We start from the raw sequence: 22,967 nt of genomic DNA on the forward strand, positions 1-22,967 counted from the left end.
TAAAATTTGATTACTAAGTGGTGAAAATTGAAGAAACAAAAGAACTTGGTGAAGTCAAGATTAAAGATCTACAAAACACTTTTGAAGACAGATGTAAAGAAAAGATTGATTTTGAAATCAGTATTGGTCAAAAGTAGAACATTCAAGACCTTAATCAATGAAGTGGAGGTTGACTGTCTTGCAACTATTATTTAAGACAAGGAGAGAATTCTAGGGCACAAGAGGTATGACCATTTTCAATAGCCTAATCCAATATAAATCAAAGAAAATTGTGTTATAATACCACATAATTTTTCACGTTTTTAATTCATTAATTTGGATACTTTTCATCAATAATAACATGATGAACCCCAAACCTCCAAAACTCCAACAGTGACATACATATTTCACTCACCAAAAATAGAAAAATACACTACAAAAGTACACGAAAATTTTTATATAATCAGCATACAACAACATCAACAATCTCAAATTCGACATCAATAATTAACATATACAATCCTACTCTACCCTTTCATCATACTCCTGTTACTTCTCACAAAAGCTCAATTCTCACCACACTCTACAAACATCTACTACACGCCACATAGCACATTTCAAGTGATAATTTATTTACTTAAAACACATAACTTATTGAACCAATCTGCATAGACTCTTAGTGTTACTAAAAAATGTGTCGCTGCATAGACTCTTAGTTTTATTGAGCCAATCTGAACAGAATGGAATTGAACTAATTATTTGAAAATTTGAGGACGACCATGATTTCGTTCTATTGTTTAAAAATTTGAGGACGAAACAAGACATGTTCATTCGCCCAAATGGAGGGAGAATAAGGTGGGTGATAAGGGATGAAATAGAATCTATATATCACTCTATTCCGCTCCGCTCCATCCGGTTTTAAATAATTCAAATAATAAAATATCATTTCATCACTTTCTGCTCCACTCTATCCAATTCCATGAATCCAAATAAAGCTTAAAGAGCAACATATTTGAATAGAGATGGTAACTGTAATTCAACTCTACTAATTTGGCATCAAATAAATAAAAAATAAAACTTATTCAGTCTCCGAAATTGTATTTTAGAGACTAATTCCGCAAAAATCTAATTTCAATTTTATAATGGATCTGCCTTGTTAAAATAAATAATAACGTTGATACATAGGATGTAATTCATTTCACTGGTCTTTTCTATATTATAAGAGTTTAGATATAGTAATTTGGACTGTCATCTTTTGAACACCACAAAATTTAACAAGTAATTAGATACAGTAAAGTAGATGTAATTACAAGATTTGGCACTAATTCAAATTGGAAACAATAATAGCAATCCAAGGAAAATTTTACATAAAAGTCATAGGACACACTAATCCTATTGAACAACTAATCTCTGTAAATGATCCAGGAAGACCTCAAAGCTAACATCATCCGTAAAGATAATATCACCTCCAGGGAGGGAAGCTTCAGTGTTATATGTTGCAGAAGGATTTAACTTGGCTAGTAGAAATCGGGCCTGCATATTGTACATGAACGCCAAACATGTCACATGCCAAAATAGTTAATTGGTCAAAGTCACCTTAAACAAAAAATACTAGTATGAAACAAGATATTTCAAAGTATATGAATGTAACCTGGGATCCATGCTGATCACAAACAACTAGACGAGGCACAGGAAATCTATCTTTCATTATTAAATCTGAATCATCATGAGGAGCTCGAAGCAACTGAGCAAATGCCTGCAAAATATATGTGACTCAAATTAACTAAATTGCCAATGTGAAGATAAGATGGTCACTCATTTAGCAATGTTGTTAATAGCAGATGGCCATAGCATGGATTTCCTAATTAAGACCTTAATTATGCCCCCAAATAGTCAAATGCTTAAAGTTACAAGGGCTTTCCGATATGCCAGTGCTTTAGAAGTTCAAAATTTGCATAATTTTGTGAAACCTCAGTCAAAGAAAAGTTTTCTTACAAACATAAAAACATGCTCTCTGATAATCTTGCCTACACATTGAATTCATTAATGTTTTATTCACTTGATTTTGATTCTTATCATTCTTACCAGGATGCATTCATCAAAACAAACAAATCACAGTCATAGAAACTAATACAAGGCCCAATAAACTGAAAACCGGTGCCCAGCATAAGCCTAGGGTCAGCAACATTTAGTAAAATCTTGTAGAAGCTGCAAACACATCCCTATTTTGAAATATAAACTTAAGCATAGGCATACCGAACCTTATCTAGAATCATAATGATCAAGTAAAGCCCATAAATTACTACAATTTGTTTCAACAATGAAACTGCCAAAGTATTTAAATGATTTCACCTCTACTCATATGCTTTCACAGTGTTATATTGTCCCTGTCAACTGGATATTCTTATTCTACCACAGAAAAGTTCTGATAAAAAGTAACTAGCAGACATTGTATTAAATTACCAATTACCAGTCCAAAGAATACCTGATGTTCTGGTTCATTATGATATCCAGCCTTGCGCCATTGGGCAATGGTTGAACCGTGAAAAATAACAACTGTGAAAAATGAATCCAAAAGAAGAACCCTGTCAGCAGCAATGGCTGCGACATCGAGAAGAGCAGGTTCAGGACCAGAATGAAACGAATATGAAATCAAGGAAGGCTGGACCATGACAACAGAATTAGTAACATTTTCCCGGTTTAGAATCATTCTAAAGTAAGCAGTCTCATCTGGGCTGTTGTTGAAGACCTGCAATAATATAAATAAAAATTTATGTAAACACTGTTGAAACAGAAAATGTAGCAGCAAGAAATATCAGCAATGACAAATATTATAAGAGGTCTGAAAACACAAAATGCATACCTGAACAAACTGAGAACGACGCAAGTGAAACATAAACTGTGGGAATATTGACAACCTAGGAGACAAACTAAATGAAGATGGGGTGTCTTTTTGAAAATCTCCAAACCGGGAACACAAATTTATCAATGCCTTATCCAACCATCTGATAGGATCGAACTCAGCCTGATACAGAAGTTGCATCATCACGGGGTGTCAAAACAATGACATTTTACATAAGCAGACAGAAAACCATATCAAACTAATCATTGAGAATGAAAAAGGAAGTCCATAGTTCTCACAACTATATAGCTATGTGATATGTCATAAATAAACAGACAAAGAATACTTTTGTATCAATGTCCTTGTCAACAATATAATATGAAAGTGTAATGGGTTCCAATTCATTGTATTCCTTTATTCTTTTTCATGAATGGAGTAAAAAAATGGAAAAACCGTCACTATACATGTTGTAATATCTCCCTTTTCTTTTGAAAAATCTCATGCTTCAGTGGAATAATTAGTTTACCGAACTAGAATCCATAACAATTAAGTATAACATGTTAGAAAAATAGTGCAAAAAAACTACAATATATATGTGGAGCAGAGTGAGATACAATTATCCAAAATATAATTTCAAAAGGTGCAGAAAATATCCAGCACTCACCTCTGTTTCCATTTTGAATGACACTTGACGTGCCATGACTATAGCAGCTGCTTCTTGGTCAAATCCAGAAATCAAGTCCTACAAAATTTTAGACATAACTGATATAAAACAATGATGAATTCCAGAAATGACTTAAATGATGTGCTCGAAGTTACTTGATAAATCATATTATGAAGCATTAATTTGTTATAAGAAATTAGAATATTGACCCCAATAAAACCTTCACTACCATCAGATCATCAGGAACCAATGAAGTTTTAGATAGACAGGGATTCCATGTTTTCCAAACATCCCAAGAAAACCAGCTATAAAGTTCCCACGTGAATTTCTTTGCAGTATTAATAATGGATACCAAAATAATTAAATTTAGTGAATCAAAGGGTGCTAGATGAGAGCTTACCTGTATACTTCCTGGCCCAGCAACCCATCTACGTGAAAGGGTTGTAACCCGAAATCTCATTTGTCCACTGTTATTCTGATAACTGAAGCAAAAAATCTGTGATGAGTGAGAAAGAGAAATATTTCAACTACATTACAACAACAGGCAGGTTACTGAAAGGTGCATTAAGATGGTTTTCATACTAAGTCAAGAATTGGAAGTAAAACTGATTGCTTGTGGACTGCATCGTAGCGTCAGGAGTCTCCTTCCTCACAATGTCAAAAAACAGACACAGTGATGTTGATTTGTCAAGGCCGCACATCTTCCATGCACTAGTACCCCCTTGACCAATAACAGCATCTGAGCATAATGGGCTTTTCTGCATATACAAAGAAGCAGCTAAACATTTTTTTCTGTTGGGGGGGCTAAAGAGAATTTAACATATATGAAAAAGATAAAACAAAGCTTCTAGATATACCTTTTCAAGAGAAGCACAAGGGCCAACAATCCCTTGGACTTTGATGTCCTTTGAGCAGTTTATCTCAAATATTCCACTGCACAAAGAAGATAAAATAAGGTTAAGAGCCAATCAGCTTCTCCCTCAGCTTATTGATTTAATTATTTTCAGTTAGAAAACATGTGTTTCTGGTTTCCTGGTAGGAATCAGAAGCCGCAAGAGATATGCTTCTGCTTCTGGGATGAGGAATCTTTCAGATTTGGACAAAAGGTACTATGTAACCTCTCAAAGTTTCATTAGTTTATTCGTAGCCAGAAATAGTGTTTCTGGATCCAGATACCACAGAATTACTTCCAGCAACTTTGATTTGGATACTCCTAATCTGTCGGTGGCTATTTGCCAGTGTTTACTAAGGGATACTCCTTAAATTCCAAAATTATTGTTCTCAATGGTAGCATAAAATTAATGTGGCTATTGACATTAGTATTTGATTATTTTTTGGTTAGTTATACAACGTAAACAGGAGATAGAATCCTCCAGTAATTAGGAATAGTATCCTACTATAATGGTTGTCGACTAGTTTCCTGGTGTATATGCCGTTAAAATGGTTTCATCTTCTAGACTATCTTCAAGAATGTTTAAAAAATAAATGTGATCGACTTCAAAATCATCTTGTCCCAATTATAGCTCACCGTCTTTTTCTCTTATATACATTCCTTAACCCTAAAACTTGTAGTCTCGACAAGAATAAACTTGTTTTCCAATTTTACACAATTACACACAGGTACATGAATGTAACTAGTACTGTTTACCAAATATAAATGCGTAGTATCTTATCTAACAAATATAAATTTGTGCATACAGTAGATTGTCCCCATTAGTCAGGTGGGAACTGTTAAGAGATGGACCATGCTGAATATAAATAACAAGAGGGTTGGTTGAGAGGGAAGATATCGAGTCATTTGAGAGAAAGATTTGGGTATTTAGGCATATGGAGGTGCAAACTCTTAAAAACTTGCAATCTAGTATGCAATCCAGGTAACTTTTCTCTATAATAAAATACCAGTTTGTATCAACTAATATGAGTTACAACTCTCATTTCCAAGGCTATGTTTGGGAGTTTGGAGGGGAAGGGAGGGGAGGGCTTTGGAAAATAGGAGGAATTGGGTGAAAAGGATAAATAGATTTTGGGTAGGAGGGTTTTGGAGGGTTTGAGTTTATTCATAACACCAAAAACCCCATAAAATGGGGGAACTCAAAAATTGTATTGAAGGAGGGTTTTGGAGGGTTTTGAAAGGCTTACATAAATTTTCGATATATCTTTTAGGTTGTTATACTATTTTGAAAATTAAAAATTTAGTAATGATAATAACTCTTTTATCATTCTAAACAAATTCATTTTTTCAAAAAATATCAAATATTTTCCTACATTTTTTTAAAATTTTGTTTTTGGAAGCCTTCCCCTCCCCTCCCCTCCAAACTCCCAAACATAGCCTAAGTGATTGGAAGAGGGCTGCAAGAACTGAGCAGCAAGCAGAGGAGGAAGCTGAAAGGCACTAGAGTTCTCAGAATTTGAGAGGATATTTCTTGTAAACTTGATGGAAATGAATTGTTGAGTTACAAGAGAAGGCTATGATCTACATGTAAATCTCTAAGGCAGTGTCATCTGGATATCCATATCTAAATCCAGTTAAGTTGGATATCCATGAAATTACAAGCAAGAAATTCAAGACAATCCATATCATAGAAAAACTAAAATCTTTAATGACATACTTTGATGCTAGGCCCAGATCAGAATCACCCGATTGGAAAACACGCTTAAGTGAATCCTTGAACACTGGATGGCCAAAACTTTCGGTAAGTACAACAAGGCCCCCGGTCCTTTCAACAGCAGTTTTAAGCTCAGCAATGCCAACCTGGAAGATAAAGAGTAAAATTTTATATTTTCAAATATATATTAAAAAACACTAGATAAAGCAAAAATAACCACCAGAATATGATTACAAATATTTGAGGCACTGCCGCAATAATACATGTGTCAGCCTACATACCTATCTTAAAACTAAAAAGTTTAGCATACATAAATCAATTTCAATAGAAACAAAACAAAAACAAGTAGGACAGTTAACAAATCTTCCACATTTTTTATAATCTCCTTGAAATTAGCCAAGGATTTCAGACAACAGGAACTACGAAGCTGGACAATCAAGTTATTGATAGTAGGAGGTGTCATTTCATGATTATCTCAAGATGTAAAACAGCACTTAAGCTTCATAAAAAATTATTGAAACAGTTTTCCCATGAAATTACAAGCAAGGAAGATCAAGAATCCCTTTAGGTGGAGGGAAAAAAATTTGGTTAGACATAAAAACATTCATGGAAAAGAAATTGTAAACATTATACCCAGGTGTTTCAAATTCTCTCGGTTTGGTTACCACTTTCTGATCATAAAACTAGTGAACTGGTTTAAAGGTCATCTGCATGGAATCCCTTTTGTTATTGAGTCAAGAGAGCAACAATTAGAGGGTCTGTCTCACACATCAGACAGTATATGGTCTGAACATACGTTTAAATGCAGGGGCAATCCTCACCTCACAAGTCAATTTTGTAAGGTTGAGTTAGGCCTAACCACAATTTCAAGATGGTATCAGAGCCTCGTTCATGATCCGTTGGATCACCTGCTATCAGGTTTCCGCTATCAGGTCACCTACCATTTATATCCATGCACCAAGACTTAGTGTTAGCCGTGACGTCGTGTGTTAAAAGTTTCACATTAGACAATATATATTTGCTTGAACATATGTTTATAAGTGGGGGCAATCTTCACCTTACGAGTCGGTTTTGTAAGGTTGAGTTCGGCCCAACCACATTCTAAGACTATGGAAATTACTTTGGCGATTCCTATCAAAAATTACGCTGATGGCTCCTATCGAAAGTTGATTCTTCACAATTGTGAGTAGCAAATTTACTAAATTGCAATTTTTTATTCAAATATTTTTCCTTTGAGAAAAGCATGTTGATTTTAATTTGTTTTTATGTGCCAACACCTACGTTGTTAGTTTTCTACCTCCAACATATAATTTTTGTGAGCAGGCATTGGTTTGAAATTGTGGTTGCGATTGAATTGTTCATTTTTTTTGAAGTGATATACTTTGATTTTGAATATTTGAATTGATATTGTGAATGATATATTGGATACTATTTGTTGCAACAAAGAGAATGTGCAGCCTATGTGCTAAGTACCGATAATTTCATGGTTAACCATGAGAAAAGACCTAGTATAGAACACATTAAAAAAGTAGGGGAGGACAGTGTACACTATTTGTGAGTAACATACCTAGTACACAACTTGCTAAAAAATGGGGGAGGAACGGGGTACCACGCCTATGAGTAACATAACCTAGTACATAACCCCTAAAAAAAGTGGGGGAGAAACAGTGTACACTACCTATGATTATCATACCTTAGTATAAAACCGTTTAAGATAATGGGAGAGGAGCGGGATACCCTTCAGCACAACAAAGAGATAATGCGGTCTATATGCACATAGTGAAGGGTGATATGATATGAGATAGAAATATATCTTAATATTATTACTATTACAATTATTATTTTAAATTGTAGATGTGTATGTAGAACTTCATATATGAGACTAGTGGTTGGTTCATACAAAGAATCTTAAAGAAAAATGTTATCCTTGATGTAGTAAATATTTTTATAAGTATGAATGAGTTTTTAAAGGATGGGATTTTTGGATTAAAAGTCATTTTAAATACAAATTTGTGCAATTTCTAACTCACCTGCATGTTCATTTTGTTTATTATGCTCTCACGGAATCTTTGTTAGTCACCCCCCTTTTTTATTTTTAGATTCACAGGTTGCAGAATAGGATTCTCTTGGCATTTGCATATATATCTCAAAGTTCATTCTTTTTGGAATACCTTCTATCATGAATGGTCTCTGCTATTTTTAGAATTCAATATCAATATCACGCAGTTATAGGAATATGAGTCATTCTTCTCTTTTGAGTTGTACAAAGAGAAGATAGTTGTTATATACATTGTTGATAATTATTAGAAAATCAAACTAGGGATTCATTGAATGAATAGTTAGTTACAAATTCAGTTACATCACTTGCTTTATAGAAACCAACTGTCAACCTGCAGTAGCAGGTCACCCTATGACAAGCTGACAGGTATCAATCACTGTACAGCAGTCATAACAAACTTTCTGAGTTAGTTAGACTGAGGCTATTCTATAGTTACACTAGAGCTATGCTATAGTCTCAATAATTAATTGGTCTTTGAGGATGTCATAAAAATAGATGAGAGACACTGTCAAATTTCAGTAACTCTACTTTCAAAGGGTGCGTGACCTGAGATTGGGCTGAGACAGAAGAACAGCAGAAGATGAAAAGAGTTTGGCAGTAAAGGGAGTCTTTCAGACCTGTTATTTATTACATTGTTCTGTTGTTGTTAATTTGGAGAATACATTGCCTTTCTTTTAATGTTTGGTAGTCCCATTTCCCCATCTCCTCGGACCAACTCTTGGTTACTTGATAATAACACTAGTGATTTTGGTGGAAATGAGGAGGTTAGATTAGATGTAACGTGTAATTCTTGTTACTATTTAGAGCAGTTGGTTAGGCATACACTCATATTATGGTTAATACATTTTCAGTCCAGCCACTCATATTGAATAAAAAGATGCAAGGCCAAGGATGTTACTAAGTTAGTGAATTAAGATTAAAAATGCATACAAAATTTCAACATAAACTACTTTGAAAAACTTAGATAAATTGGAGTAAGGAAAGAACTGAAGAAGTGAATTACAATTTAAACAGTTATCAGAAATTCTTGATTAAACTGGATGTACTCAGAAGATATCATCTAACTATTCTGTGCTTGAAAAAAGTTAAAAAGTGAAAAGTTCTCTGGGTGGAAAACAGACATTCATTGCCAGCTTATAAACATGCATAATGCTGTATACCAGCCAGAAAAGATCTGTTGAAAATAGAGAAAATTTTACCTGATCAAGAGCACAAGCAAAAAGATCCAGCACATGACCTTGATGTACAAGCTGCTTCGAAAGCCCATCATAGAATTTCACACATTTATGGTAATGTGGCACAGAATCTTTATCGAGGTCCTTGTGGGAGCGAATTGGTTCAGAAAGTTGTCTGGATACAATCTATATGATACAACAGTTCGTAAGGACAGATACACTAGAGTATCGTCAAGCAATCAAATAAGATGGAAATCATTTTTGCCCATGATATCAGTAAAAGTCAATAAACAATCAAATACATTCCCTTGATGTAGGCACTCATAAAATAGAGGCCAATCATTATCATACACACTAATGCCAAAATAGTCGGATTAGTTTTAAAAGATATAATAATTTCATGTTCGTAAATAATAGAATATTATCTTGAAGGTTTCCTGAATAACATATTAGTCCTCGAACGTGTGATCCTTTAGTGAAATAGGACTGATTTAACCAATAAACTATGCATTCGAGTACCTCATGTGTGATTTCAAATTTTTAATTACATCACGTGTAATTTCAAATTTTAAATTATTTCAGTACTTTCTTTTGAATACTACTATTTAATGAATTATACCATGAATAATGACATATTTTTTCACAATTAATTTGACTATATAGTGTGTGTTTGGACTTCAATCCACGTGTTTTGCAATGCATTTGAACAAAAACTACTTTGAGTCTCTACTTCATTAGCTAGGCACAAGTAAAGCTACTCTTTGCTTCTATTTGCCAAACACAGTGTCATGTCCAAGGAACTAGCAAACCAATTACACTGTCCCTCTGTAAGTAAGAAAAAAACACTTACCGCGGCAGGTCCTTCAGTTGCCGGTCCCCCAATAAACGCCATTATTCTTGCAGCAGAACCAGGAACACAAGCCCCCAATAAACTAGCTGCAATACTTAGTGCCGTGCTTGTGCACCTCGCCTCCCGCTGATCACCCGCTACCGGCCAGGGATCCCTCTGCAGCTCATCTAAAACCTGCAAAAACAAATCAATTCACAACTCAATCCTTCAGTACAAGTATTATCAAATTGCGGATATAGCATGGCGGAATTTGAACAAATCGCAATTGTTCCGCAAGTGTTGGCCTGCTATAGCACTGGATTTTGAACAAACCACAGTTTTCCACAACCTGCCACTGACATTTCTGATCAACACACAACCAAACTTTCTAATGCAGATTAAACAAAGCACATTACCGAATTGAGCGCGAACTCACACTCCGAGGCCGGAAGCAAGAACCGCGAAATACTCTCCAACGAAAGCCCATCCCGTGCACCGGCAACAACACCGACCGCCGGCTTCGGTTTCTTCGCGAAGAAACTCATCTGCTCTAACAGCTGATCCTTGGAAACATCCTTAGAACCTCTAAACACATAGGTTTTAGGAACAATCCCAAACCCAAGCTCATGCACATGAACGAACGTTCCAAACGTAATAAGACCAACCAGCGAATTATCCGGTAAAAGCTCAACCGCCTGAGAAATCGCAGATCGGAGAAAACCGATTTCCTCCTCAATAACACACGTATCAACGACGAAGAGAAAAACAGGAGGCACGTGCGGAGCGGGATCACTAGGTGAATCATATTCAACGGTAGTGTACTGAGGGAAAAGCTCGGCGGGAAGATTATCATCGGAGATGGAAGCGTAATGAGGCGGAAAATGATTACGTTGAAAGCAGAAAGGACAGATCCAGATCTTCGCGGCGAAATCGACGATACAGAAAGGATTGAGAATTGAACGGCAGGTTCGACAACGGAGTGGAGCATAAGGGAGAACCGGCATGGAAGGGAAGTGTTTGATTGGAGTGTAGATTGCCGCAACTGGAACGACGACGTTTAAGGCTTCCTGTTTTGTGCCGGGGATCACGTTCCACGGCATGCGAACGCCGTCTTGGGTTTCGAGATCGACGAATTCCGCCATTGATTTGGAATCGGAGCAGCTCCGGCGATGTGAGAAAACTGATATGGTTTTGTAATTATGCGCAGTTAAACTCTGGTCTTAGCAGTATCATACTTTTATATAATTTATTTTATTTTTCTCATTACTCTTTTTATTTCTATTTTAAGTTCTTCAATAGCTCTATGTGTTTTTTTTTTGTTTTTTATTTTGCCAATTAGCTCAGATCTATATAGTAAATCCATTAATCTGATTTTGTAGTTTAGAGGGATGATTTACTGGTCAAATCTTATTTCGATCAAGAATCAAACTCGAGTAATATTCGAATGATTTGGTCTTAGTAGAAGCTCTTTTCCTAGGGGTGTTTGCGGTGCGGTTTGGACGGTTTTGACGAAAAAATCATCTGAACCGCAAGAGAAAAAATCGTGCGATTTGGTTTGGTCCGGTTGGCTTTTAGGAAAAAACCAAACCAATGTGGTTTGGTTCAGTTGGTTTGGTTTTTTACAAATATTTTATTGATTCAAACATATACATATAGATGACAATATATAACTTTGTATTTAGACATTCATACACTATCAAATAACAACAAAACTCGTCATATTTTGAAAACAAATTTTCATTTAATATGTAAAAATTAAATTAGACAAAAGTGGAATAGTAAACATAAAATAATAGCATAAAACAATATAAAAATTATTATAATGAAACAAAATGAAATAGAAGATACGAGAGATTAGTGAAGGTGAAAAAGAAAAATAAAAGAATTGAGATATTAGAGAAGAAGATGTGCGATAAATGAAACTGAAATACGGAACATTTGCATAAAAATGAGAAGGTGAAAAAGAAAGAATATAAGAGGGTAGAGATTAGATAAGAAGAGGGAAAATGTATGTGGCAAAGAAGACGCGCCAATGCTATTATAGATATGAGAAGATCGAGACTGAAATCATATGTGTAAGGATGAGAAAATTGTTCGTAATCATAAGGCTAAGGTATAATAGGTTTAAGTTTGGGTTGGATGTGAGTTAAGTAAAAGTTAGGTTGTAATATAATGCGGTTTGGTTCGGTTTACAAAATACAAACCGCAAACCGAACTGAACCGTGCGGTTTTGTTAAAAGATGATCCAAACAAATCCGAACCAAATGCGGTTTTTTGTGATTTTGGTTTGGTTTGGTTTGATTTGCGATTTTCTATTGAGTTGGTTTGATTTTGAACACCCCCTATATTTTCCTACTGGAGTCCAAGTACTTGGTTAGTCTTCAATGTAATTTTTTCAATCCTAATCTCGTACAAACTACTAACCCTAATAATAATATCATTAAAACCTACAATTAGGAAGAATTATGACTCGTGAATAGTTAAAATGAAAGTGACTTTATGGTATCAAAATATGTTTGATGTGTTCAAACCACATCATAGCTAAACACACAAATAAATATGGTATTTAAGATTTGAATTTTAAAATTTTGAATATATCTAATACATAACAAGAAGAAAAAAAAAGACATCTCTAAAAACAAGTCAAAGATATACTTAAAAACTTCACCAATTGTTAGTTGATTTAGTGGTAATTGGCGCTGAACTTAGTAAAGAGGATCACGATTCAATCCCCCGCAACTGCGATCGTGAGGGGGTCGGACTATATCGATGGTGATAAACAAAAAAATACTTAAAAACTTCGGACTTTAGAATCTATATTGTCAATTTCGTACTCCGAACTGTACATTTTTCAAAATAATCTAAATTTCAATTTTTTATTTTCTAATGTAGATTGGAAATATGTTGTTGTTTAACGTATACGAAGTTATACTCCATTGCATTGGAAAGTTGATCACTCTCTTTCTTTTTTTGACTTCACATTCATTACCTAAATAATTTATATGTATGACACTTTAAACTTAAATGCAATAGATATGTCATTTATGTTTTTCCTTGCTCTCTTTCTTTTTTGACTTCACATTCATTACCTAAATAATTTATACGCAACCAATCGTTAGTTGGTCCAGTGGTGATTGGCGCTGGACTTGGTAGGGAGAACCACGGTTCGATCCCCCGCAACTGCGATCGGAAGGGGGATGGAACCACTTGATGCCAGAACTCGCCCCCGAACCGGACTAAACCGGTGGTATAAAGCCAAAAGAAAAAATTAATTTATACGCATGACACTTTAAACTTAGATGCAATGGATATGTCATTTGTGTTGTTCCTTAGTTGTCTTGTTTTGAGTTTTTAACACTAGAGCTTAGGGTCCGTGCATGGTTCATGTTTATTGGAATTTAAAATCTTAGTCTGGAGATTGAAATCTGAGATAAATTATTATCGTGTTTTTTGTTTGTCTTGTTTATTTATTATGTTATGACATCTACTTGTTAAGTTGAAGAGTATTTGCATTGTGGAGATGATGATAGAGATGAAAAGTATTTGCAAAGTAAATAAAAAATATGGGATAACATTGACAAGTTTGAGTGTCGTTCAAGTGGAAAATATTCATCTTATAAAATTGAGGGTATGGGTTCAAATTTAATTATAAATTAAAAGAAATAATGTGAAATTAAATTTAGTTAACGTGGCAATGACACATGATCACTATCGATGTATTGTTGGGTCATCACGGGGAGCATCTATATTGGGTCAAAAGCAACACACAAATGATAGAGACGCCACATATTTCTAACAATATGGGACTAACAACTCACACTTATGCACAACAATCTCCCCCTCAAGTGTGAGTTCAAACACTATGTTCTCCCTCAAGCGGAAGCTCTTTCATCCACATACACTTGTAGTCGTTGTGGACACTACAATGGGATACACCGTCTGACCACCACATTGTCAATAAGACTTTTAATACAAGGAGTTGATCCTTTAATTGAACCATCGACTCTTATACCACTGTGAGGTCATCATGTGGAGCATCCATATTGGATCAAGAGCAACACACAAATGAAAGAAACACCACATATTCACCCAAAACCTTAAGGTGATAGGCGTATGAGTCATCTTACTTATAAAGTGCTCAACCTCCACATTACCTGGCAATATGGGGCTAACAACTCATACTTCTACACAACATGTATGCCATTAAAATTTGATCTAAATTTGTAAAGGGGACTACAATTTCGAAAAAAGACCTAAAAAGAAACTAAAATTCAATTTTTTTTTTTGCTTGAAGGGAGGGCCTAAGCCCGAAAAAAGAAAAACAACTACAAAATATCAGTCATAGGGACAATAACCCCGTTCACATCTGCATCCAAAAAAGGTTGCATAAAATCTGGCACCTCCTCATATATAACGAAATCTCTTATCATGCATCCATGCTTAGCTAGCTTATCCGCACACCAATTTGATTCTCTATAAACATGAGACACTATGACAACCTCATGCTTTTCCATAATATCCTTCACCTTTCTTAGGATGGAAGTACACTCCACATTCCCAATCGTACCTTCTTCTAAAGCTTTCATCACCAACAAAGAGTCAATATTAAGCTCCACCCTTTTAATGCCCAATGAATCAGTTAATTTCAATCCCTCCAAAACGCCCCAAAATTCAGCTAATAGCGCACTGCAATTACCTAAAAAATTTGCGAAGCCACCTTTCCATCTCCCATGAGAGTCTCTGATAATTCCTCCACACCCTGCCGTATTATTTCCTTTACTCGCTCCATCAGTGTTGAGTTTAAACATACTCGGCACCGGAGGCTTCCATCCTAGACAAGGAGCATTTTCAACACCTCGCACACTATGGGAGAGCCGAATTGCATTGTTATAGTCCTCTCGCCGTTTCAAAATATGCAACAGTGGATCATGCGGTCTAGAGTAATCATCATTATGTTCTTCCAAGTTTTGCAAATTCCATAACGCGTGACAGGCGATGGCCCACAAACTCCTCCACCCCTCACTACCAACACCACAATACGTTAGATTAAGACTAATCCACTGCTGAAGGTTTGCTGAAAAAAACTCTACCATCATGTCGCTAGGCACGATGCTCTTCCACACTTGCAAACACTTACTAGAATCACGAATAGCATGCATGGTTGATTCGCACACTTACCCACATAACTTACACCCAGCACTGCCAAGACCTTTCCTATTCTTACTCAGGTTTGTAAGAAGTCTATCATGTTTGAGAAGCCACATGAATGTTTTACAACGCTCCGGAATCGTTGTCTTCTAAATCAGCTTCCACTCCATGTCTTCAGTATCAAGGTTAAATCCTTCAACCTCATGAACCATATCTTTCACCGAGAATTTTCCAGAACTTGTACCTGCAAAATAGAAAACGTCAGAAATATCCTCCAGTTGAGGAGGCACACACGATCGCAATTTATCCAACCACTGCTCAGGGAGCCAGTCTTGGAGAATTCGAAAGTTCCAATCACCACTCTCATCTATAAGCTCACAAACTTTGGCTCCCTTAAGATTTTCTGGAATCTGAACATCATAATTATCCAAACAATACTCGTGCCCTAGCCAATTGTCATCCCAGGCATTAATTGTTTTTCCATCTCCAATAACCCACATGCCCGTGCCTATCAAAGTTGGGATCACAGTGGCAATGTCTTTCCATAAGCTAGAATCGGTAGCTCTAATATCCATGCAATCCGCAGCATTTTGCACTTGGTATTTATTCTTCAGCACAGAACACCAAAGCTCATTAGAATTATTATACATTTTCCACCCAAGCTTCATTAAGCACAGATCATTCAAAACTTTAAGATCCCTAAGCCCAACACCGCCATACTGCTTTGGTTTCGTTATCGTATCCCATGCAACAACATGCATTCTTTTTTTATCGTCAGCTTCTCCCCAAACAAATTTTCGCTGGAGCCTTTGAATTTCATCAATGCACGCGGCTGGTAACTTGTTAGTCATCATGGGATAAATAAGGATTGCTTCTATAACACTTTTCGCTAGAGTGATTCTTCCTGCCAATGATAAACTATTTTTCTTCCAACCATTTAATTTAGCAGCAACTTGGTCTATGATATATTGGAAGTCTTGTCTCTTAAGCCTTTTTCCACTTAGAGAAACTCCTAGGTATTTCCCAAAACTCTTAGTCTGCCTGTATTTGGTAATGTGCAGTAATTTTTTTTGTAGACTTCTGGGAACATTGCTTGAAAAGAGGATACTAGTTTTCTCCTAACTAACTTCTTGCCCCGACATTTTGTAGAACATGTTGAGAGTCTCCATAACAGTCTTCACTTGCATCTCTGTAGCTTCTCTGAAGAGTAGCAAATCATCGGCAAACATTAAGTGCGAAATTGTTATACCATTTTTCCCAAGTTTTATACCTTTCCACCTCTTGTTGTCTACTGCTTCTTCTATTAAGTGGGACAGCTTGTCCATGCACAGCACAAAAAGGTATGGAGAAATCGGATCACCCTGCCGAATGCCTCGTTTGGGACGGAAGAACGCATTCCTAGTACCGTTCTAGTTAACGTTCGTTTCAACGCTCGTGACTGAGTTCATTATCACGTTCAACAACTTTTCAGGAATGTTAATCTCTTGAAGCGTACGCCAAATGAATTCCCAGCTTAATTTATCGTATGCTTTCGACAAATCAACTTTAATAGCAAAATATCCTGTCTTGCCTCTTGTTCTTTCCATTGAATGCATTGCTTCTTTCGCTATTATAATATTTTCATGAATCAGCCTGCCTGGAACAAAACCAGTCTGGTATGGAGACACCAATTTATCCATGTGGATCTTGAGACGCCCCACAACTATCTTGCTCACCACCTTATAGATGGTATTACATAAGGAGATGGGCCTGAACTGAGAAACCATCATCGGATTGTCCACTTTCGGAATCAAACAAATGTCAGTTTGATTAATATTAGTTATCTCTCCCGGTTTCTCCCATATTCTATGAACATACTTGGTCACATTCTCTCCAACCACATCCCACGCCTTTTGATAAAAACCGACTGGGAAACCATCTGGTCCCGGAGCCTTCCATGGCTTCATATCGAACATCGCTCTCCTAATCTCCTCATTATTCAAATTGGCAGCAATACTCGTGACATCGAATTTTAAAATGAAGGGATCAAACGAATATAATAAAAGGATTAAATTGCAATTAAGACAAGTTTTTAATATTACTATTCATACCATAATTAATTGATTTACGCAACTCAAATACACATTTAGTGACCTATAATATAGATGATCAATTATTTTTTAAACTCATTTTTTGAAACACGATCTAGTTCATATTCAAATATTTATTAGATAGTTAATTCATTTATAATACATATATTATTATGTGGTTAATAAATATTTTGTATATTTAAATTGATTTTTTTATTATATAATCCTTAGTATATTAAGACAACTTCTCATCAAATCCATCAATATCCCGCTTAATTGTATTTAATTATTCAAATACTTTATTTTTTTCATATTAAAAACTCTTCATAATTTTAATTAAGCGTTAATTTCAAGAACTTATTTCCACCAATTTATTATTATTTTTATATTCATAACTTATAAAGATATAAAATTTTGTTATTATTTCATTTATATATATTTTTTAAAATACAATATCTATTCTTAATTTTTTTTTATGCACAGATAAAAGTACTGGATAATAAATATAACACAATTTTTTACTAAAAATATAACAAGATAAATTTATTAATCATATAATAAACTTAATTAACCAATAATTTTCAAGTCATTAATAATACACTGTCATTTTTTTAAAACTAATTTTGTTAAGAAAATATATTAACTCATTAGTTAAATAATGAAATGAATTGTCATGGCTATTGTATTCACTAGTTATGTAACAAAAATATTTTATATGAAATCCTGAGTTTGAATATGGATTATTACATTTCTTTATATCCACAAATATTTATTTAAATAATGTGTTGGCCAATCAAAAAAACATAAATACAAAAATAAATTATTCAATATTTTGTCTATCATAACCATTTATTAAATAAATGAACAATATTATCTAACAAAAAATAAGTATAAAAACAATAATACATTTAACTACCACATATATGTGTTAACCACATAATATACAATTATTCATTAAATCTCATAAAAAAGTGTCACATTAAAGATTTTCTTAATTTAAAAAAAATAATTGTTTCAAAAAATCAACAAGCCCTTATAGCTCAGTGGTAGAGCGTCAGTCTTGTAAACTGAAGGTCTGTAGTTCAATCCTGCGTGAGGGCATCTTTTATATTTTTCAATATTTTTTTATCCCTAATATATCTTTATTTATTGAATCAACACAGTTAATCATTTTTTTAAATATTATATATATAACCCAAATATAATACTACCTCATTTTTTATTATAAGTGGTTTTAGACTTTTCACACATTTTAAATAAATAATAGTTGTTGTATGAAAAAGAAAAATTATAAAGGTTTTTACAAAATTGTCGTTTATTAATGATAATGTGAAATATAAATTTATATATTTAAAAAGAAATAGAATAATAAATATTTAAGGATATAATAAAACGAGAGTTAGGAAATATGTGCTAAATATTGAGGACTTCTTTGATTCATGGTGTTCATAATAATATAACTTTGTAGTAATATTTATTAGACAAATTTTGGTTAGATAATAAGTTTAATGTTCTACATGTTTTGAAGGGTTTGATTGTTAGAATAATAATGTAAGTGTGATAATGCAAGTGTGAGTAAGTGAGGAAATAGTCTCTCATTGGATATGAATGGGGTGACTTAAACATTTATAAGTGGGTGAACCCACTCACCTATCACCTTAAGATTTTAGGTGGATAAGTGGTGTGTCTCTAACAAATATGCCTAGTCTTACACTATATATCAATGTTCCTTAGTAAAAAACTATTGGATAGGAATGTGGTGACTTGAAAATTTATAAGTGGGAGAACCCACTCACCTATCACCTTAAGGTTTTAGGTGGATAAGTGGTGTGTCTCTTTAGTTATTCCCCCCAATAAATGGTGTCTCGTTGCAAGGTGTCAACAGAGGTACAAGTGTGATTCACTTGTATCTAAATGTCCAAGAAGTGATATCTCGTTGCAATGTGTCAATGGCGGTACAAGTGTGATAGGGAGCATTATGGACTCACACTTGATGGGGGGATGTTAGAATAATAATGCAAGTGTGAGTAAGTGAGAAATAGTTCCACATTTGATAATTTCCACGTGTGTAATCAAATTACCAACATAAATATTCACATATCTTTGCCATCTACGCATACTTCATCCTTCTTCCCCAAATACGTTACCCTAATTCGTCCTAGGGTTCCTAATTTTTACTGGCTTAGTTTGTTTTTAGAATATCAAAGTCGTCATTCGTCTTCTTCATCTAAGATTCTTTGATGTCTTATTCCAGAACCGATGATTAAAAACCCATGAATAGTGCGTCGTCTTCTGTGCGCGGCAAACGAGGAAGGAAGTGTGGCTGTGAAGCACGAATAATTTCATACATGTGCAAGAACGGTCCAAATAAAGGTAGGCTCTTCTGGAGGGGTCCTTTTTGGCAGAGTGGAGATACTTGCGATTTATTTGTATGGGACAAAGATCTGGCTGAAGACGACAGTGTTGGTGTCGAATTAGTAGATGTCAAAAAGCTAAAGGAACTAAAGACTATTAAATTGCTGAGAGAGTTGTATCATGCTTCCAAAAAGAACATGAAGCTGCAAGCGAAATTGATATTAGAGGCATGGACTAGAAAAATTAAGTTTATATTTTTGTTGGTTTCTCTTCTGATTAATGTTTACCTACTATGCAAATGTATTTGTTGAAAGCATCAGTAATGAGCAATGTAATCACTGTGTTATGGGCGATGTAATCACTGGGTTATGGTGTAAGATTGTGTTATGATAAGATTGTGTTATGATTAATGAATTTTAGTTGTATTAGTAAGTTCTTCAAAACAGATTTATTTAGTACATAGTGTGCATATTTGCACATAGTTTTGCATAGTTGTCACTGTAATTTTAATTGTATCAGTAAGTTCTTCAAAACTGATGTCATGATAAAATAAGTTTTCAATCATAAAGCCTTTTACAAATTTGGACATAGTTTGCACTAAATTGGCATTTTTAAAGTAGTGACATTATAGCTAAAAATTCAACAAGTAGTGCTCAAAATGACGTTATAGCATTAAAATATATTATCCAAAATAAATCCATTAAATGGAATGAGATTGTACATTGACCAAAATAAGAAAGTTTGCAACTTAAGACATAAGCAAATTACAAGTATCTGCTAAAAGTTTGCAGCAAACATAGATTCCAACTTATACATAGTTTTCAACTTCAAAATATAACAAAAAGATCTAAATAGGTTCCTCATTGAGTCAAGTGTTTTTATGTCTTGCCAGCTTTTGATACCCTTCTTGACAGGTGGCTCAAAAGTATCTTATTAAATGATCACAATTGGATCATCAACGTTTTTTCCTGGTCCCTTGATGTTTTTAGTTTTTACAATCTTGAGTCTCTCACTCTTTCTAGTCTGCACCACTGGACCCTCACTTTTACTAGGCTGCACCTCAACACCTGGCCCCTCGCTCTTACTAGTACGCACATCAGTTTTTGGACATAGGTCCTCCTTGACTCTTTCAAAGCTTCCACCTAAAAATACATACTAGAGCCATAACCATAGTCAATACCAGAGAAAGATTGAAAATTAAAAGTATGTAACAACATATGATCACGCTTACATGATCTTTGAAGGCAGGTTTCACATGAGATTTTTTTACTTTTGGTACAGACCCAAAGAAAGTTTTTGGTCCAGATTTTTGTGCAGCCTGATTTTTTATAGGACTTAGGTCAACATTCAGTGGTGGAATGTCAAGAACATTTCCTTCCTCATTGTTGATATCATTGAGAATTGCCTCAAAACATCTGGATCGATTTCATCAAGGTATCGTCTTCTATCTGGGTTTGGTGCAGGATCACTAGTATGTACTTGAATAGGTGGAACTTCAGCATGTACATGAACAGGTGGAACTTCAGGATTTACTTGCACATGTGGAAGCTCATGATTTACTTGAACATGTGGAACTTCATGATTTACTTGCACAGGCGGAACTTCAGGATTTACTTGAACAGGTGGAACTTCATGATTTAGTTGAACAAATAGAACTTCAGGATTTACTTCAGTATGAGCTTCAGCTTCTACTGGAGTAGATCCCTGCACTGATGGAACTTCAGCATGTTTTGAGTTTGGTGGAACTTCAACAGTATGAGCTTCATTTCATAGACTACCATCAGCATGTTTCCACCACATCCTAACTTTTTTGTATTCAGACCCAGGATCTATTGACATAATTAGATCACGGGTATCAAAAAACGACCACGAACCTGAGTCTTAATCATTAAAACCATAAACTTCCCCACCCTCGTAGGTCAGAATTTGATCTTTTACAAAATGACCCTTGGTGTAAAATATTACCTTAAATAAAGCCATTCCTAAAAAATGCAGTGAAAAGGACAATAAACATTGGACCCGCAATGAACATTTTTTAATATGGAAAAACCTTATTCTCAATCAACACACTACACAAATAAATAAATATACCAGACCAAGATTCGATAAAATGGAATCTAATAATAGACAACTAGACCTACCTCAGATTCAATGTCAAGAGACCACAAGCATGCACCTTTCAACCCTTGTTTGGGACCACAACACTATCGTGAGAAGCAAAATGTAGAATCTGCAACCATAACAAAAATAAACAAGTCGTGACAAGTACAATGATGATTATTAAAGGTGGCGAAAATGAATGGAAGTGTGGAGAACAACTTCACCTTCTTTTGAAACAAAAACATAGCAGAGGAAAAGGAATGAATTTTAAGATGTTTTCTAAGTACATACAGTGTGACACTGTGTTAGTAAGGTTTACTCTAAGTACATATAAGTTTGTGTAATTGACAACTGAGCATAGCTTCACAATTTTTTTATTTAAAAAATGCCAAATCATTGTCCACGTGTGCGTCCATTAAGTAAAATTGATGGCAGAGATGCATAATAAAGAGGCTTATTAAACAAAAATGTTAGAGGTACTAAAACCAAATTTTGATATATTTACATAGATTAAAAACATATATAACCATATAATTAATACTATTTGTATTATTTTCAATTCAATATTTTTATTTATATTTATGATAGTAATGAATACTTCCTCCGTTCCTTTTTAATTGTCACATTTTGACTTTTTACACATACCAAGAAAATTAATAATGGTAGTTACTTTTTAAGTTATAATTTTTATTTTGTCTATAATACCATTAACTTTTAAACATTTCAATATACTTTTTTTTCTCTCATAATAATTAGTTAGGGACAATTTTGACAAAATTATAATAATTACTACATTAAAATTTGAAAGTGACAATTAAATTAAAATAATTTTTTTTACAAAAGTGACATTTATAAAAGAAGGGGGGAGTACATATTAGATACGAGATAATTCTATTTAACTAAATGTACAAAATATCAAAGTAGTATTCATTTAAAAATAAAATAAAACTTAAACATTGAAAAAAATAGTGAAAATTTACAGAATATCAAATTCAAAGTAGTATTCATTTAAAAATAAAATAAAACTTAAACATTGAAAAAAATAGTGAAAATCTACTATCTAGCAATCTAGCAATCAAAACAATAGTCCTGCACAATTACATTATTGCCCTTCCTTTTTAACTAATTTTCTACTCAAGGG

The 22,967-nt window shown here is 34.3% G+C and overlaps 1 protein-coding gene and 1 non-coding gene across 2 annotated transcripts; one reads left to right on the forward strand and one right to left on the reverse strand.

Moving 5' to 3' along the window:
- Positions 1-1,168: 1,168 nt before the first annotated feature.
- On the reverse strand, positions 1,169-11,375 carry LOC131616192 (protein transport protein SEC23 C-like). The gene is made up of 12 exons (XM_058887457.1): positions 10,571-11,375; positions 10,176-10,349; positions 9,350-9,511; positions 6,095-6,237; positions 4,343-4,418; positions 4,068-4,243; positions 3,886-3,967; positions 3,486-3,563; positions 2,843-3,004; positions 2,465-2,728; positions 1,631-1,735; positions 1,169-1,512 (listed from the first exon to the last, which is right to left on the reverse strand). The coding sequence occupies exons 1-12, from the start codon at positions 11,294-11,296 to the stop codon at positions 1,372-1,374; spliced, it is 2,289 nt and encodes a 762-aa protein (XP_058743440.1). The 5' UTR covers positions 11,297-11,375; the 3' UTR covers positions 1,169-1,371.
- A 7,025-nt stretch (positions 11,376-18,400) lies between these two features.
- TRNAT-UGU (transfer RNA threonine (anticodon UGU)) lies at positions 18,401-18,472 on the forward strand. Its single transcript has one exon. It is a non-coding gene; the product is annotated as a tRNA-Thr (tRNA).
- Positions 18,473-22,967: the final 4,495 nt, after the last annotated feature.

This window comes from Vicia villosa, linkage group LG7 (assembly GCF_029867415.1).
Source record: "Vicia villosa cultivar HV-30 ecotype Madison, WI linkage group LG7, Vvil1.0, whole genome shotgun sequence".
NCBI lineage: Eukaryota > Viridiplantae > Streptophyta > Magnoliopsida > Fabales > Fabaceae > Vicia > Vicia villosa.